Source organism: Ruditapes philippinarum, unplaced genomic scaffold, assembly GCF_026571515.1.
Source record: "Ruditapes philippinarum isolate M1 unplaced genomic scaffold, ASM2657151v2 ctg1550_1_1_1_1, whole genome shotgun sequence".
In the NCBI taxonomy this organism is placed as follows: Eukaryota; Metazoa; Mollusca; class Bivalvia; order Venerida; family Veneridae; genus Ruditapes; species Ruditapes philippinarum.
The window spans coordinates 23,452-43,877 of NW_026852204.1; the positions used below are offsets into that span (position 1 = coordinate 23,452).

Sequence of the window (20,426 nt, forward strand, 5' to 3'; positions counted from 1 at the left end):
TGAATATCTTTAAAATGTTTTATGGGTGTAATATAAGTGGCTCATATGAATCATTGTTAAGATAAATCGAAAAGAACTTCAAGTTAGCATAGTTTGTTCTAGATTTAAACAACATGCAATTCATAAAGGTTACGGCTTGAAAATATCGAAAAATGTACATGTATAATTCGATCTCTGAAGAAAATATCGCGGTGCGGATGTTCTGCACCGTGATACGTATTTCATGACTCTGTATTGCAACATACCGGTATATCGCCGTTCCGTTGCAACGCTACATTAATGTGTCCCTCTGGAATAAGGCTTACAACAATATATGACTATTGTAGCGAAGACATGTTTATTTTGTTATATATATGTATACATATTGAATATATGTTTATGAAATAATAAATATTTAAGAGTGACTCGATTTGGTTTTTACTTTATTATTTGAAATACTCCAATTGTGAAGATAAAGTTCTTAAGCATATGACTTTACAGTTCCAATTCACAATGTGTAATCAAACATGTTCTATTGTACAAGCCTGCATTTCGGTCATGTATACGTGTTACTTATATGTAAATGCATGCTTTTGATAGTATCTGTACCTTCTTTTATCTCGATAATACAGTTCTGTATACCCTGTGTACAACTAAAAAATGCAATTCCGTATATCCCCTGTATATATTGAAAATACGATTCCGTATATCCCCTGTATATGTAGAAAATACGATTCGTATATCTTCTGTATATGTGGAAAATACGATTCCGTATATCATCTGTATATGTGGAAAATACGAGTCCGTATATCATCTGTATATGTAGAATATACGGTTCCGTATATCCCCTGTATACATAGAAAATACGAGTCCGTATATCCTCTGTACATGTAGAAAATACCGTCTTGTATATCCTTGGTATATTTATAGTATACTAGGGATAACAACCTTGATAAAGTCCGTATACGGGATTTTATTCTCCGTATACTTCAAACATACGAACAAATATACGTACATGTATATGGTGCAAATACGGAATTCCGTATATGCCTGATGCATATACGGACTTCCCGTATACCCGGTGTTCCCTATACGGACTCGTATACTAGGTCCGTATATTCGACAAATACATCCCGTACACGCCCGTATATGTCAAAAATACGGGACCGTATATTCCCGTATATCAGTATTTTTTTCGCAGTGAATGTCAACAAGCGAAGCGTATACACCATCTCAGTAGGGGTGGAGCGTTGCATTGTTTATCCGATTTTATTGGATAATACACATCTCGAATATACTTAACTTCATTTGCATACGCTAAAACAGTTTGGGAAATAGAGTTTTTTACACATTTATTTGTTGTGCTTTGAGTGTTGACACTTGTGACATTACGAGGTGGTGTTCTCTAAAAACACAATTACTTGACAGGTAAAAGTGGTCGTTTAAAGAAAAGACTGATCTCAATTATGTAACTAATTGGCGGTCACTGGTCGCGTTGAGCAAAAGTCTCTTAATACATTAAAGATATAGAGAGAAAATGATCGGGGGGATTTAAAGTGGTGGCTTAAGACAAAAGTCGCTTAATACACGTGGTCTCATGGGCAAGTTAGACTGTATTAAAATTGTAATGCTCATTCATTACATTAATCTATCAGTTTAGTTTATGGAAGAATGATGGATTCACTTCTTGAATTCTTTTGGTTCATGCTGTTAATTTAGGCAGATTGAATTACTTTGTCTGGTTCATCTTGCCCATTGTTAGCTTGACTAGTCAAAGAAAAATACTCACCAAGGCATCAGCACCGGCAGCATACTTTGGTAAAGTTCATAACTTCTCAAGGGAATGGGTTGAAACCTCACACACTAATTTGAGAGCATAATTATAGGTCAAAGCCCATAACTGTAACAATATGACAGAATCACTGCCATTTTTATATGCCCGAAAGAATTTCGGACATATTATGTTATACACCCTGGCGTCCGTCCGTCCGTTAGCAATTTGGTTTCCGGAGCATAACTTAAGTTCCATTTGGCCCACAATATTCAAACTTCATAGGATGATTGTCCATATTCGGTAGAAGACCCCTATTGATTTTGGGGTCATAAGGTCAAAGGTCAAGGTCACCATGACCTTAAAACTGAAAACAGTTTCCGGAGCATAACTTAAGTTCCATTTGGCCTACAGTGTTCAAACTTCATAGGATGATTGTCCATATTGGGTAGAAGACCCCTATTGATTTTGGGGTCACAAGGTCAAAGGTCAAGGTTACTATGACCTTAAAACTGAAAACAGTTTCCGGAGCATAACTTAAGTTCCATTTGGCCCACAGTGTTCAAACTTCATAGGATGATTGTCCATATTGGGTAGAAGACCCCTATTGATTTTGGGGTCACAAGGTCAAAGGTGAAGGTCACTATGACCTTAAAACTTAAAACAGTTTCCGGAGCATAACTTAAGTTCCATTTGGCCCACAGTGATCAAACTTCATAGGATGATTGTCCATATTGGGTAGAAGACCCCTATTGATTTTGGGGTCACAAGGTCAAAGGTCAAGGTCACTATTACTTAGAAATTGAAAACAGTTTCTTGAGCATAATTTAAAGTTCCATTTGGACCACAATATTGAAACTTCAAAGGAGGATTGTTATTTGAAGGAGGTAATACTTTATTTTACTCCAATGTCTTACAAATGCTTCATCTTTACAAAAAAAAAATCACTTTCGGGCATATAATGCTCCGCCTAGCGGTGCTCTTGTTTAATCATTTACTGCATGAGCATATTGTGAAAAATGGCCGTTTTCATTGAAAAGCCTCCTAACTTTACAACTTTAAACTGCTATAAAACTATGAAAAATGCTTCATGATGATATTGATGAATCTTGGCACAAATGTTGACTTGACCATAGATTCTGTAACAGACTGATCTTAAATTTCCTATTACCATGGCAATGGGGGACGTCTCAAAATTGCCAAAAATCACTATCTTGCATTGTTTTTTTTTCCCATCAAAACTGATTTCAAAGTGCTGCAACTTCTCAATGGATTGAGATAGAGTAAAAGGCATTTCAGCGTTGGTTACAAGTTACCTTTTAGCCTGTCACATGTCCAAAATTTTCTTGGCAATGAGGCAGAAGGGGACTGTTGCCCCCTTCAAACCCCGAAACAGAAGGGGGCACATTCCCCTTCTGGCAACCACTTGATGTACTTTTTTGATAGGTGGTGGCGCCGAAAAAGTGATAACTTTTTTTATCAACATTTCTCAAACAAAAAGAACTGTGTTTGGGGCCTAAATAGGGCATTTTTTCACTGAGTCGTTAAAAAGGGGGATAAAAAGCAGTCAAAACAAGTCAGTATATGAGGTAAAGGGATAAACTAAAAATTTTACATAATCTGGGTTCTTGTTTTGCTATTAAGCACCCAAAAGAGTCGAGCAGGCTGTCCTACTGACAACTCTTGTTGATTATTGATCTTTAGTGTCTCTGTTTGCATTTACATTAATTAGTTCCCTACTGGTTTAACCGGAGGGGACTTTAGATTTATTAGTCCCCTACCGGTTTAACCGGAGGGGACATTAGGTTTACCCTCCGTCCGTCCGTCTGTCTGTCCGGCCGTCCCTCTATCTGTCAGTCTGTCAATCCGTCCATTCACAAAACTGGATCCCGTGATAACGCAAAAAGTACTAAAAATATTTTTATGAAACTTGATATATGGATAGATGGCAGTATGGAAATTATGCACGTCTTTTTCTTTTGTTCCTATGTTAAAAAATTCTGGTTGCTATGGCAACAAATAGTCTGACAATGTGGCAAATTTAAAACATAAACTGGATCCAGTGATAACTCAAAAAGTACTGAAAATATTTTTATGAAACTTAAAATATGGATAGATGGCAGTCTGGAGATTATGCACATCTTTTTCTTTTTTGTTGAAAATATTGGTTGCTATGGCAACAAATAGCCTGAATTTCAAGATTTCTTATTTAAATTTTTCAGCTTTTTCACTATAAGTTCTTTATTTCTTAAGGTGTTTACTTCAAACTTTAAATATAAGTTTCTGGTCATCAACCACATCATATGTGACAAGGTTTACAACTCTAGCACAAAAATTATTAGTACAGTGAAAGTTGAGAAAACCGGACGGCTTTCGGACCGAGGGTTTTGTCCGGTTTTCTCAGCGGTCGGGTATTCTCAATGTCCCCTTCAGCTATTCAGGATCCTATAAACCGAGCAATAACTTACAAAGAGTGCTGAATGTACGTATATTTGCATTTTCATGATCATGAGTAGGTATAATGCTTAATAAAGAAATGATGTCCCATTATTGCATATAAATACAATAAAATTTTGGATTTAAACGAACAGCTGCAGTTACCTCATAACGATAAAGTCCGATTACACCCGCATATGTTTACATTTGGGTAATGGATAATGATTTATCGAACATAGTTTACTTTGTTTGTTTATAATAATGCCCCAATTGTAAATATTGCTTATACCATATTTGTCAGATGTAGGTCTCGGCAAAGTTTCACTGTCTTTAACTAATTTAAATTTGTCACTTAAAGACAGCTCTCGTCGATTCTTTTAGGCCATGGAATAGAACTTAGCGCTGATAAATGTCGTTTCCGTTGCGTTGTCATTTCGGAAAATGAATATACAAAAAGCAATGCAGTATAATAATATTCTATTTTTCATTCATTCTGATTTTAACTTATCAATTTCTCGTGCATTTCGGCATTTATATAAAACGATAACATCTATACCTTACAATGAATCAAACTGTAATAACAAATCAGATAATCATTGTTCCATTACCGCCCAGTTAGCGTATAAGACACAACCAATTGATAAGTACACAAGGTTATTCACACCTTTGTCGTCCGGTATTGTCAGGGTAATTGTCTATATAATGGACTTTGTAGTCCCCTTTCAACCGTCCGATATTCGGTTTTTACAGATTCCGGTATTGTCAATGTTTAATACAATAGTTTAAAGAAGGGAAAATTTGGGACTGACTTATTCGTCCAGTATTTAGAGAGTTCCGATTTTCTCAGCGTCCGGTTTTCTCAAATTTCACTGTATTACCTCCCTTGAACTTAGAATTTTTATGAAAAAAAATGCTGTCTTTTTTTAAATAACATCTTTATTTCCTAATGTATCTACTTCAAACTTCATATATATGTTTCTTATTATCACTCGACATTTTTGAGAAGGTTAAATACTCTAGCAAGACTATTTCCAGAATTATGTCCCCCTTGAACTTAGATTTTTAGAGAAATTGGTATTTTTTACTCCAACTTCTTCATTCCTTATAGGATTTACTTTAAAATCCCACATCGTAAAAATATGACAATGTTGTATAAACATAATTTCCTTACTAGGCAGGGAAACTTAACACATTGCTGTGATATAGACAAACTTAGAACTCAAAAGATTTAAGTTCATTCATGTCATTCATTCACTGGTAAAATTGAATGGCCAATGGCCCATCAGAATGTTGCTGGGGTTCTAACTGGTAGGGGACTTATGGATTGCTTGCAATACTATGATAATTGCTTGTTTGAATATATCATTGCATGTATGTGCACATATTGTTGAATCACTTTCCAAATATTTGATATGTTTTACAGAGAGATGTTGAGAGATGTGAAACAGATTTATACAATGCCGTGATAAACAGTTTATCTGAGGCAGAAAAATTGAAAATGGCGACAATTGCAGTGTCTTCTATTAGTTCAGGTATAATTATTAGCTATCACTTTATTACAAAAATGATGTACCGATACAGTTAAAACAAAATATATTACTGCAGTGAAAACAGAATATACACATTTTGTAAGCTCGTCTTTTTATAAGAAAATTTTCGCGTGATTGCTACAGTTAGGTTGTTGTTTCAGTTACCTTTGCTGTGCAAAATCTTTAACATTAGTCATATTGTTTTGTTTCTTAATATTTTTTCTTTATACCTGGACACAAGCCTTGGAGAAGACATTTAAGTAAACCAAACTGAACTTGACCTAGTCTCATAAATGACCAAGACCCTCAATGTCTAATTTTTTAATTTTGCTTGTTTTTTGCTAGTTGGCTAAAACTTTTTTTATGAATGGATTGTTTTCAAACTTGCACGTAACTACCTTAAGGGCAATATCTCAAAGAAATTCAAACTCAATTTAACCTTGAATCATAATTACCTTGACCTTTGTTTTGCTATAATTGGCTATAACTTAAGTCTTTGTATGTCTTCATACCTCAGCATAACAATCCATCACACAAGACATAAGTTCATGAAAATTTTTGTATGGACCTGTAAATGACCAAAATAGGAAAGGTTCTTGAATTATCTAAATTTTTAATATCATCACAGATTTGATTTATATTTGGACAAGAAACGTACATGATTAAAGCGATCCAATCTGACCATCCTTTTAGTACAAATCATCAAAATTTTCTTAAATTTTCTTAAATGAAACTTCTTTATTTAGAGAATGATCTAATGTATCTTTGGACAAAAGAATACATATGACAAATCCAATATGTTGCTTTATATTAATATGACATTGACTCATATGTTGAAATGAAATTATTGAAATTTGATTTAATTGTCATAACTTTGTTATTTTACCCCCGAAAAGAAGTTTGTGTGGGGGGGGGGGGGTATATAGGAGTCACTTGGTGGTCAGTCGGTTGGTTTGCATTTTCCTTGTCCGGAGCATAACTTAAAGACTAATTGCTGGAATTCAATGCAACTTCATACAATGTTCAAGCTCATTGAGAGGAAGTGCAGTGCACAAGAACCATAACTCCATCTTCAATAGTTACAGAGTTATTGCCCTTAGTTACTTTTCCATGTCCGGAGCATAACTTGAAAACTACTTGTTGGAATTCAAAACAATTTCAGACAATGGTCAAGCACAATAAAGAGAAGTGCAGTGCACAAGAACCATAACTCTATCTTAAGTAATTACAGAGTTATTGCCTTTTGTTACTTTTCCATTACTTTTTTTGTCCGGAGCATAACAAAAGACTAATGGTTGGAATTCAATATAACTTCATACAATGGTCAAGCACATTGCGAGGAAGTGCAGTGCACAAGAATCATAACTCAATCTTGACTAATTACAGAGTTTTGCCCTTTGTTTCTTTTCCTTGTCCGGAGCATTATAAAGTTGAAAACTACTGGTTGGAATTCAAAACAATTTCATTCAATGGTCAAGTGCAATGAGAGGAAGGGTAACTCTTTATGGACTTATAACAGAGTACATGTGATTAAATAAAACTTAATCAATGGTCAACCACATTGAAAGGAAATGCAACATTTAAGAACCACAACTATCTTTAATTGCCCAAAACCATAACTCTATTTCAATTCTTTTGCAAGGTATTCTGTTACTAGTAACTTCCCCATTACCGAGGCAGTCCTACGGGGGTATAAATCACATTTAGTGATAGTTCTAGTTTATGTTTAGTCAAAACCAGCATTTTATATGATTTAATTATGACCTTGACCTTTTAGTAACCTTGACTATCAAGGTTGAATTTAAGTATTTTTCTTCATTTATTTTAATTAACTTACTTATTTATGGATTTGATTTATTCTTGGACACAATAAATATTATGACAAAACTGATATAATGGTTAATTAAATGCGACTTTGGCTTTTGAATGACTTTGACCTTCAAGGTCATATTGTTAAATTTAGATTAATTTATGAATTATAATGGACAGATTTGTTATGGCAACACCAAAATGTTGAATAATTTAAGTATGATTTTGATATAATAAGCAATCTTGACTTTCAAGGTCAAATAGGAAATTTTAATTGTAATTTGTCAAAGAAAATGATGTTTTCTAGGAATCTTCTTTACTGCAATATTCTATCCTTCTATATGTTTAGACACTGTTTAAAATGTCTGTTTTGAAGTAACAAACTACTTCTGCTTCAGTCAAATAAAATGGAGAGTTCTACTTTTTGACCCACTGTACCTTTATTTAAAGTTTTATCAAGTCTCAGAATAATGTACATGTAATAAAAGCATTTTAGTAAAAGTTCACTTGAATTTTTAATAGACAATGGGAACATTAAAGAATGAAAAGATGAATTTTAAACAGAGGTTTAGACATCCTTTCACATACATAAGAAAAATCTTTTATTTCTCTGATGTGTGACATTTTTTTGTTGAAAATTTTGTTTTTAGGGGTAGAAAAAAAGGTTTGTCATAAAAGGTTTATCATTACCCCTTATGTATTATTATAGAAATCACATGTCTGTGCTTTGCCTTGTGCCCTGTCAAGTTTGTATTTGGTGTCCTGCTAGGCTCCTAGCCAGTGGTCCCAGTAATTTTTTCTCACTTAATTAGGAAGAGGCCTTAGCCACTTGATTTTGGGAAAAAATGCCGCTAAAATTGCTAATTTAAAAAGTAAAAAATTAGGTTTGAGTGAATAAAAAGAAAAAAAAGAAAAAGAAAAAAAATAAGGCTTGAGTTCAGATTTTTGGGAAAACTGCATGATTTTAAAGATGATCTTATTTTTCGCTACAAAGTGACAAGACGAGCTCTTGTAATCACAATTTGTTCATCTTCTATCCGTCGAAATGACCCTTTTTCTCAATTTAGTCACATGTCCATCCCTCTGTCATCCCTACATTTGTCGTCTGTTTATTATTAAACTTAAAACGACATCTCCATCCAAACTTCAAAGTAATTTTTACTTTGCTGATCTTTAAAAATTGATTCAATGCAGAACTCAGGTTGACATCGTAACAGACAGAAAAAACTTTAAAAAAAAATCTTCTTTAAAAATACCCAAAGAGCTTAATATAGAGCTTAGATATTTGGCACAAATCATCTTCTTGTGAGTGTCTACTAAGTTTTTTCAAATAAAAGTCCTGGGGTCAAAATTGGCCCCACGCTAATGTGGTCATTAATTTTCCTAAAATGTGCTTAATAAAACTTAAAAAATGTTATTTTAAAAACTCCAAAGATCTTGAGCCTAGATATTTAGCATGAATCATCTTCTAGTGAGTGACTACCAAGTTTATTTAAATAAAAGCCCAGGGGTCACAATTGGCCCTATCCCGGGAGGTTATTGATTTTTCTTATGTGTATATAGTAAAAATTAAAAAAATCTTCCATGGAGCTTAAGAGCTTAGATATTTATCATGAAATTTCTTCTAGTGAGAGTCTACCAATATTGTTCAATTAAAAGCCTTGGGGTCAAATTTTGCCCTGCTCCAGAGGGTCATTGATTATCCTTATACATGTATATATGTATCTATACATATTATATATTGTATATAGTAAAACAAAAAAAAAATCTTCTTTTAAATAAATCAAGGAGCTAGAGCTAAGATATTTAGCAGGAGACATCTTCTAGTGGGCGTGTTCAAATAAATCCCCGGGGGTCAAAGTTTGTTCAAATTTGGCCCTGCCACAGGGGTCATTGATTTTCTATATACAGTCTACACCACTTATATATAACGCGATCGATTTTAATGAGGTATAGCTTACAACATACATTCTACTGTGTCCTGGCCTTTTTCCTTCTATTTTCCTTTCATTTTTTATCGTTTTTAACAAGATCAGTTCTAGCAAGATATCGGTTACAACGTACATAATTTCGCCGTCCCATGCGTATTTTTCAGAATTTTAACGAGGTCACTTCATTTGCACTTCGTCTGCATCAGTTTGTCACCTTGAGAAAAAAAATGATGACCAATAATAAAGGTCAATTAAGGAAGAAATTATTGACGCGGGACAAGATAATGGTTCGAGCAATTAGCGATCAAGTCTGTCAGCCTTGTTTTGTCAGCACTCTGGGCTAAATTGCCGTTAAGGTGACGAAATGTCTTAACAAAACAATTTCATTGAGTGATTAGCACAAAGGAAGCAGCTAATTTCTTGCAGTGTTATTTGGTGTTTGTGAGAAATGCACTGCGTGACTTTTGAAAACAAATTTTAAAATGTACATATTAATAAAAAAACACACGCAGTTAGACGTAGGTTGTGTTTTCATGTTTTGTTTAAATTCTTTGATAGCTAGATATATCTATATACATGTATATTTAAATAAAACAAAAACTTCTGATTGCAAAGAATTACCTCCCATTATATACTCTTCAAAAAGGATGCACGCAAAAGTAGAAATAAATGATGCTCGACGGTGTCAGATTTCTCAATTTGTTCTTTCCCAGTTATAACGAGACCCGGTTATAACGAGGAATCATCCGAAGTCCCGACGATCTCATTGTATCCGGAGTGCACTGTATGTTATAATATTGAAAAAAACTTAAAAAATCTTATTTTAAAAAACCCAAAGAGCTAGAGCTAGACCTTAGATATTATTAATCCTCTAGTGGGTGTGTACCAAGTTTATTCAAATCAAAGCAAGTTGGTTTCAAAGTTTCCCAGCCCAAGGATGTTATTGATTCTCCTTATACTGTATATGTATTGTAAAACCTTAAAAAATCTTCTTTTAAAAACTGCTTAAATATTTCTATTAGCATGAATCATCTCCTAGTGAGTGTCTACCAAATATGTTCAAATAAAAACCCTGGGGTCAAAATTGGCCACACCCCAGGGGTTATTGATTTTCCTTATACATGTACTGGCATGCGAGCAGTTCCCGTACAGAAGCAGTACCCGTATTTTTTGTTTAAACGCTTGATTTTTACTTGCATACTTCAAAAATTGATTTCTAATCAAGCAGATGCATAAACGAGAGAAAATATAGGTGTCAGTTCGGCAGTTCGTATAGAAAGTTTTCATTTTAAATCACTTTCACCTGTGTTGTGAAAACATAACCTTGTAACCTTTGGGGGATTCCGTCCTTGCGCGCATGCGCAAAAAATACTTACAGGTGAGGGTTTTGCATAAATACAACCTGCGTACAAATAAGTAGGCAATGCGATGAAAATCTGTTTAATTACCTATATTATTATATTTTATAATTTAATGGTTTTAATGAAGAAAAATATCATGCATACATTATTATAATTATTAGCACGCCATTGTACGTGATTGCGTTGGGGTACCTGAGTACTGGGAAATAGATACCAGTGTTAAGTCTACGCTCTATATCATTAATTACATTTACCTACCTGTGAGAAATGGTCTCTTCAACAATTATAAAAGAAAAATAGGTCTGATATAACAAATTTGTATAATTATTATGGGTTATATTTTACGTACGGGAACTACTTCTCTTCATACAAAATAATGAATAATTTCGGAAACCCATATGAGGCCTCATAAATAGGGTTATTCTATGTTTAGAAAATTATGGAATTTCCATGATTTGTGTGACAGCTGAATATTGATTTGTAACATTCAATTTTTAGCTCAAGGTGAGCTTTTGTGATCGCTTTTCGTCCGGCGTCCGTCCTTCCCTTCATCGTCCGTCCGTAAACTTTTGCTTTAAATGACATCTCCTCATAAACCACTGAGCCAATTTCATCCAAACTTCACAGGAATGTTCCTTTGGTGGTCACCTTTAAAAATTGTTCAAAGAATTTAATTCCATGCAGAACTCTGGTTGCCATGGCAACCGAAAGATAAATCTTTAAATATCTTCTTTTAAAAAACCCTAAGAGCTAGAGCTTAGATATTTGGCATGAAACATCTTCTAGTGAATGTCTACCAAGTTTGTTCAAATAAAAGCCCTGGGGTCAAAATTGACCCCGCCCCAGGGGGTCATAGATTTTCCCTATATGCATATAGCAGTATAGTAAAAACTTAAAAAATCTTCTTTTAAAGAACCCAAAGAGCTAGAGCTAAGATATTTAGCATGAAACATCTTCTTATGAGTGTCTACCAAGTTTGTTCAAATAAAAGCCCTGGGGTCAAAATTGGCCCCACCCCAGGGGGTCATTGATTTTCCCAGTATATGCATAATTAGTAAAAACTTAAAAAATCTTCTTTTAAAGAACTCAATAAGCTAGAGCTAAGATATTTAGCATGAAACATGTTCTAATGGGTGTCTACCAAGTATGTTCAAATAAAAGCCCCTGGGGTCAAAACTGGCCCCGTCCGGGGGGGGGGGGTCATTGATTTTCCTTATATGGGTATAGCAAAAACTTTAAAATCTTCTTTGAAAAAACCCAAATAGCTAGAGTTTAGATATTAAGCATGAAACATCTTTAAGTAAATATCTACAAAGTTTGTTCAAATAAAAGCCCGGGGGTCAAAACTGGCCCTGCCCCAGGGGTGTCATTGTTTTTAACTATATGTGTATAGTAAAAACTTTAAAAATCTTCTTTTAAAAAAACCCTAGAACTTAGATATTTAGCATGAAACATCTTCTTATGGGTGTTTATCAAGTCTGTTCAAATAAACAAATAAAAGCCCTTGGGTAAAAATTGGCCCGTTGGTGGGGGGGCCTATATACAGGTGAGCGACCTCAGGGCCATCATGGCCCTCTTGTTTGGTGTGTGAGCGTAATAAAAAATAAGTAACTACGATTTTTGTACGGGAACTGCTTGCATGCCAGTATTTATATAGTAATCATTTGAAAATTTATTTCTTAAGATCAAAAGATTTAGATTTTATATCTAATTTTGTTTATAGTTTACAGTATAACTTGTTCCTTGTCTTGGAGAGTTTTCATATTCAGGTGAACAATTTCAGGGCTATCATGGCCTTCTTGTTTATAATTATTGGACTAAGATATACACCAGCTGGATAGCAATACATATTTACCGCAAGACTAATGTTGACTTAAATTTAGTGATGTCAGGTGTATTGCACTGTATAATCATGTTTATGTTGCAGGAATTTATGGCTGTCCGCTTGATCTATGTAGTATCCAGTATGCCAAAGCTGTGGTAGACTATAGTAGATGTTCAAAATCACCATTGAAGGAAATTCACTTTGTGGATACAAATATGGAAATGGTACAGGTCATGCACAATACATTTCAGTCAATGATACCCAATGAGCACATTCCCAAATCCTACAATAAGATGAGATATGTGAAATCAGTAGCTACATATAGAAAGGGTAAGATAATATTATGTACCAGGTTTTTACAATTTTGTTTCATCTTTTAAAAGGGAGCATCAAGCTCAATTCAGAACAAAAGAGAAAAAGTTAATTCCGTAACAATAGATGAAGGGGCCAATGGCCCTCTATAAAAAAAAAAAATATAGAATAGAAATGGCCCTTTACCCTTATTTGGTTGCATGTCCGTCTGTCGCATGTTCGTCTGTCCATATGAGGTTAACCTAAATGACAAGGTGGATATTATATCTTATTATATGTTCTGTCTGTATAAATGGCTTCATATCATCTAATTTCCACACATAGGTATCAATACAAAGTACATGATTATCAATTTATCTAAGGATAATACTATGCTAGGAAAAATAATGTTCAATACATTGTGTTTGTTTTATACGTCTATTCAATACTACTAAAGTTTCAAACTACAAAACATAGGAAGTAACTACTCTAAGGACACACATACTTTGGCATTATTTCACGGCACATACATTTGAGCCCAATCCCAAAGATTCTTGGGAAAAGAAATTGCTGGGGCATATAGTGTTATCCTGTTCCGTCCTTACGTCACTCCATCATTCTGTCATCATAAGTTTCCGTTCATTATCTCAGTAACGGTTGCACACATTCAACTCAAATTTGACATATGGATATATCATGAGAAAATACAAGTACGAATTTGATCATGGTTCGATGATTTTTGACAGAGTTATGCCCCTTTCACTTTGAAAATAATATGAAATTTTCAGTTTCCGTTCATTATCTCCATTCATTATCTCCCCAATAGTTGTACATATTTAACATAAATTTGACAAATGGATATGTCGAAGGATGTACAGGTCAGGTTCAAATTTGGTCATGGTTCGATGATTTTGGGCAGAGTTATGCCCCTTTTACTTTGAAAATAATATGAATTTTTTAGTTTCCATTCATTATCTCCCCAACAGTATTACACATTCAACTCAAAGTTGACATATCAATATGTTAAAGGAATCCGCAGGTCAAGTTTGAATCTGGTCATGGTTCCATGATTTTGGGCAGAGTTATGCCCCCTTTCACTTTGATAAGAAAGGAAATTTTCATTTTCGTTCATCATCTCCCCAATAGTTATACACATTTAATGTATGGATATGTCATAAGAATTTTTTCAAGTTTAAATTTGGTCATGGTTTAATGATAGCTGAGTTATCCCTCTTGAACTTTGAAAAAAAAAATTGAATTTTTTAGTTTCCCCAATGGTGTTCACATTCAACTCAAATTTGACATATACATACATCTTAGGAATAAGCAGTTCAAGTTGGAATTTGGTCGTGGTTCAATGATTTTGGACAAAGTTATCTCTCTTGAATGTTGGAAAAATTTTGATTTTTCAGTTTCAGCACTCATACTTTTGTGGAAATGTATGTAGTCATTATTTTTGCTAAAATATTCAATATGCAATTTACAAAAGGTTAACACTGAATAGTTTCAGTGCCTTGAAATTTTGTTTAAAAATGGTTTGTGTTTACATTGAATAGTTTTAAGGACTTTGCACTTAAAATGAAAAAAATAGTTTGTGCAAACAAATTTGGAACTGAATATTGTAACATCTGAAATTTTGGTTGCATGCGGTGGTGTCTGTGGCGTGACAACACATTTCTTGTTGGTTGAAGGTTTGGTTGACTCTCTAGTACAGATATTTGGATTTGAATCTCGACTACTTTGACATATGCTAGTATGATGTTTTCTTCTACATTTAAAGCACATGTTGTATGATCGACTGTTAATGACTTGGTTGTGAATATTTAAACAATTAAAACATATATTATAAATGTTTATTTCTTATAATGGCTTTTCAAGCTCTTACATCAGGTACCGTACTTTTGTACAATCGTTGGCATTGTGAAATTGGCTGCAGAAAATACACTTTTCCTGGTTATCAAACATTTTGCGTGCTGATTTCTGTGTCATGTGATTTTAGTTCCTTGCTTCTGTCTTACCAGGGTGAGAAGTTACACTTAGGTCTTTAACTATCTAAATCTTCTGTAGTCTGTCCGACCTCCAAGATGTTCAGTTTGTGGTATAACACTTTGCATAAAGTCTCTAGTAACCAGTTATGGCTGCCATGTTCTCATGCCAAACTCTTGTGAATTTCTCCTGGATATTTGTCTATAATGACTGGTACTAAAAGCAGTCCATAATTATTTTGAAACCGGCCTAGATACTCCAATCCATGGATATAGGCTTCTTATTTTGTCTATATAAATTCTCATACTGTGTAGAGTATTACTCAGAGTGGGCAGGTTTTAGTTAGGCCTGTATATTTGCATGAATGATTTAATGGGACTGCCCGAACCTCTTCTTCAGTAAATCAACTTCTTGAATGTAATTTGCATGCATAAAAATAAATCCTTGAATAACCTGAGTTGCACTACCCTATAGTTTCATCTTCAGATAATTAATTTTGCAAAGCAGTACAAATGGTTTATGTATATCTTCAAGTTACCAACAATACTTGCCTAGCTATCATCGAGGATAAGGAGTTAACACTTTTAAATTCCAGTTAAAGGTTGCATATTCGAATCTTAATGAAGCATTTTTTTTGTATTTTTGTTATATTTTGCAAAGGTTGACTACTAATTTTTTTGTGCATGCAAATCACCCATTATATGACTGTACAAATTGAAATTATGAAAATTTACATATACATTTTTATACCCCCGCACAACAAGTTATTGGGGTATACAGGAATCAGCTCGTCCATCCGTCCGTCCATCGGTTTTTTCTTGTCCGCCCAAAAACTTAAGATTCCTTTGACCCTTAGTTTTCATATTTGGCATGGATGTTAGTCATGATTAGTAGATGACCCCAATTGATTTTGAGGTCACTAGGTCAAAGGTCAAGGTCACAGGGGCCTTGACTTCAAAAAGCATGTCCGCCCAATAACTTAAGATTCCTTTGACCTACAGTCGTCATATTTGGCATAGAGGTTAGTCATGATTAGTAGATGACCCCTATTGATTTTGAGGTCAAAGGTCAAGGTCGCAGGGGCCTTGACTTCAAAAAGCTTGTCCGCCCAATAACTTAAGATTCCTTTGACCCACAGTCTTCATATTTGGCATTGAGGTTATTCATGATTAGTAGATGACCCTTAATGATTTTGAGGTCACCAGGTCAAAGGTCAAGGTCACAGGGGCCTTGACTTCAAAAAGCTTGTCCGCCCAATAAATTAAGATTCCTTTGACCCACAGTCTTCATATTTGGCATTGAGGTTAGTCATGATTAGTAGATGACCCCTATTGACTTTGAGGTCACCAGGTCAAAAGTCAAGGTCACAGGGGCCTTGACTTCAAAAAGCTTGTCCGCCCAATAACTTAAGATTCCTTTGACCCACAGTCTTCATATTTGGCATGGAGGCTAGTCATGATAAGTAGATGACCCCTATTGACTTTGAGGTCACCAGGTCAAAGGTCAAGGTCACAGGGGCATTGACTTCAAAAAGCTTGTCCGCCCTATAACTTAAGATTCCTTTGACTCACAGTCTTCATATTTGGCATGGAGGTTAGTCATGATAAGTAGATGACCCCTTTTGATTTTGAGGTCATCAGGTCAAAGGTCAAGGTCACAGGGACTTTGACTTCAAAAAGTTTGTTTGCCCAGTAACTTAAGATTCCTTTGATCCACAGTCTTCATATTTGGCATGGATGTTGATCATGACTATAAGGTGACCCCTATTGATTTTGAGGTCACTGGGTCAAAGGTCAAGGTCACAGGGACCTTGACAAAAAAAGCTTTTCTTCTCAATTGCTAAAGAATGTCCTGTCCGCAATGTATTGATTTTGACATTTTCACATTTGAAGCATGTAGATTACATAACTTAGCAATGCACTGGCTTAGTAACCTCAGATTTTGCAGGGAGGTTGTCCTTAAGCTCTAAATGGCCACTGTTGATTCTGACAAAGTGGTATGCGGGGGTATTCATGCCATGATAGTGGCAGTTCTAGTTATATCAATTTAGTTATGATTTTTTTCAAAGAAAAGAAATTCAAGAAATTATTCATCCACTAATGCTGCATAAAGTTAAAACAAATAATAAAGAAATCTGGAAAAAAAATAGAGGATTTGAACTTGCAACTTCAGGATTGGTATGATATCCTACTTACCACTAGGCCATCGGGACTTTATTTAAAATAAAGTATTGAGAACTTTCCTGTCATTAAAGATCAGTTATTAAACCTTAATGAATAACAGAAACCAACACAAAAAAATACTGAACATTAATGAGTCTCAGGTCAATATTGCTGAACAACACAAAACATCATGACTGTTTTAGGTTATATAACATTGTTTACAGTTTTTATTGGCAGTTATTCTGTCCATAACTGAGTGAATGGGGTAATCTTTTTTTTGAAAAATTGTAACTGACTAGAATCTTAGCTTAGGGCATTTGCGTTGACCAAACATGTTCTTGTTTTACTCTGTAACAGGCATTGCAATTACTGGAGTACAGGTATCTAATACTCACACCCTCCAGTTAACTTTCTGTTTTGAAATGGATATACAATTTAACCATTATTTTAAGATAACTTAGTTATAACAGAAGAACTTATTCAATATATCCTTTTAACTAAGAAACTTAATGGTACAATGTATTTTTGCTGAATTATCACATCAATGTTTTTAAAAGTCCAGTCATGCAGACTCTTGCTTTACTATGAACAATTTAGCATATAGAGCATGTTTTTTATGTGACATACCTGGCATCTTAAAAGAATAATCTTAACTTGCTAATCTTTGAGTAAAATATTTATATCAAGGAAATTTATTTAAATCTATAAGATTCTTACTGAATATGTCTAATTTGAACAAAGGAATGAATAAATTAATTATGTATTTGTAGTTGTGTTCCCTATTACAGGTCAAGTAAAGTTGGCCTTTTCTTAAAAAAACTGCCAGTTTTTAGTCCCCTACCGGTTTAACCGGAGGGGACTTTAGGTTTACCCTCCGTCCGTCTGTCCGTCTGTCCGTCCGTCTGTCAGTCCGTCAGTCCGTCCGTCCACAAAACTGGATCCCGCGATAACGCAAAAAGTACTGAAAATATTTTTATGAAACTTGATATATGGATAGATGGCAGTATGGAGATTATGAAAGTCTTTTTATTTTCTTCCTATGTAGAAAATTCTGGTTGCTTTTGCAACTAATAGTCTGAAAATATGGCAAATTTAACACATAAACTGGATCCAGTGATAACTCAAAAAGTACTAAAAATATTTTTATGAAACTTGAAATATGGGTAGATGGCAGTCTGGAGATTATGCACAGCTTTTTTCTTTTCTTCCTAATTATGTTAAAAATTCTGGTTGCTATGGCAACAAATAGCCTGAATTTCAAGATTTCTGATTTAAATTTTTCAGCTTTTTCACTATAAGTTCTTTATTTCTTAAGGTGTTTACTTCAAACTTTAAATATAAGTTTCTGGTCATCAACCACATCATATGTGACAAGGTTTACAACTCTAGCACAAAAATTATCAGTATTACCTCCCTTGAACTTAGAATTTTTATGAAAAAAAATGTTGTCTTTTTTAAATAACTTCTTTATTTCCAAATGTATCTACTTCAAACTTCATATATATGTTTCTTATTATCACTCAACATTTTTGAGAAGGTTAAATACTCTAGCAAGACTATTTCCAGGATTATGTCCCCCTTGAACTTAGATTTTTTTTCGAGAAATTGGTATTTTTCACTCCAACTTCTTTATTCCTTATAGGATTTACTTTAAAATCCCACATTGTAATAATATGACAAGGTTGTATAAACATTATTTCCTTACTAGGCAGGGAAACTTAACACATTACTGTGATATAGACAAACTTACAACTCAAAAGATTTAAGTTCATTCATGTCATTCATTCACTGGTAAAATTGAATGGCCGATGGCCCATCAGAATGTTGCTTGGGTTCTAACTGGTAGGGGACTTATGGATTGCTTGCAATACTATGATAATTGCTTGTTTTTTAATGATTCTATAAATTCATATTGTACCTACCTATATTGTGTAGAGTTTAAAACAGATAAAACAGAACATATCTACTTTGTGTAAAGTCAAAACATGTTTACTTTATACATTTTATTTATAAAGAGACTGTGAAACAATTTTCAATATTTTCTAACATCAAATTTGAGCATAATATATCTTTAATCATTTTAAATAATATATTTGTTCATCAAAAGTCTCTTTTAATTTCCAGATAGAAAATTGAGTCCAAGAAAGCAGGACCAGACTCCTGGCAAGAACAATGCTGATGACTTCCATAGATTTGAAAAAGGACAATCTGGATTAGTGATATATCCATACTATCATAGGGATTACCCACCAGGACATTCAAAGAAAGAATTTGCCTGTTGTATTGGACCTGGTCAAAATTTGTATATTTATACAGTAGATATTCTCAATATAACTCGTAAAGATATGATAGCATGTGGTAATATCCCAACAGGCAAAACCAAAGGATATTTAGCAAATGCTATCCAACAAAGAGGTGGTAATGTTTATAAATCTGAAATGACTAAAATGTTTGTTCCAAGACCTAAAGAAGGGGATGTAGTTGTATGTAAAAGTGACCTACCTAACTTCAAATGGGTTGCACATACCATTTTACACCAGAAGATTCACTGCAGCAAAGATGATAGGGAATTCAAAGTGACATCTTCTCTTCGCAATATATTTCTTGCAATGAAATCATATAATTGCCATTCAATAGCTCTGCCATTGGTAGGAACTGGTATGTATGCAATTTTTGTCCCCCCCCCCCTTTTCGAAGAAAAAAGGGGGATATAGAAATGGGCTACGTCAGTCACACTTTCGTGTATGGTCCATAACTTTGTCATTTATTAAAGGAATCTGAAATAATTTGGCACAAATGTTTGTAATAATAAGATGATGTGTCATGCGCATCAACCAGACCCCTACCTCCAGGGTCAAGGTCGCACTTGCTCATTCAAGGTCAACATTGTCAATTTGAGGGTATATGTCATGTCCGGTCCATAACTTTTTTATCTTTGAAGAGACTTTGTAAATACTTGCCATAGTTGCTCACAATAATGAGAAGATGTTTCATGCTCAACAACCGGTCACCTATCTCTAAGGTCAAGGTCACACTTGGGGGTCAAAGATTAACATAGTCTGTTACAGGGTATATTTCGTGTTCCGGTCCATAACTTTGTCATTTATCAAAGGACTTTGAAATAACTTGGCACAAATGTTTGTTATAATAAGAGGATGTGTCATGTGCAACAACCAGACCCCTACCTCCAGGGTCAAGAACGCACTTGCTCATTCAAGGTCAACATTGTCTATTTGAGGGTATATGTTGTGTCCGGTCTATAACTTAATTGAAGGGATTTTGTAAATACTTGCCACAATTTTTCACAATAATGAGATGATGTGTCATGCACAACAATCGCTCATCT

General features: G+C 34.3%; 1 protein-coding gene across 1 annotated transcript in view; it reads left to right on the top strand.

Moving 5' to 3' along the window:
* Window positions 1-20,426, top strand: part of LOC132752332 (uncharacterized) — a 65,307-nt gene that overhangs the window by 11,320 nt on the left and 33,561 nt on the right. Inside the window, exons 3-5 of the mRNA XM_060742643.1 lie at window positions 5,610-5,718; window positions 12,744-12,971; window positions 19,205-19,738. Coding sequence (XP_060598626.1) covers window positions 5,610-5,718; window positions 12,744-12,971; window positions 19,205-19,738 — 871 coding nt within the window. The remainder of the gene's footprint in view (window positions 1-5,609; window positions 5,719-12,743; window positions 12,972-19,204; window positions 19,739-20,426) is intronic.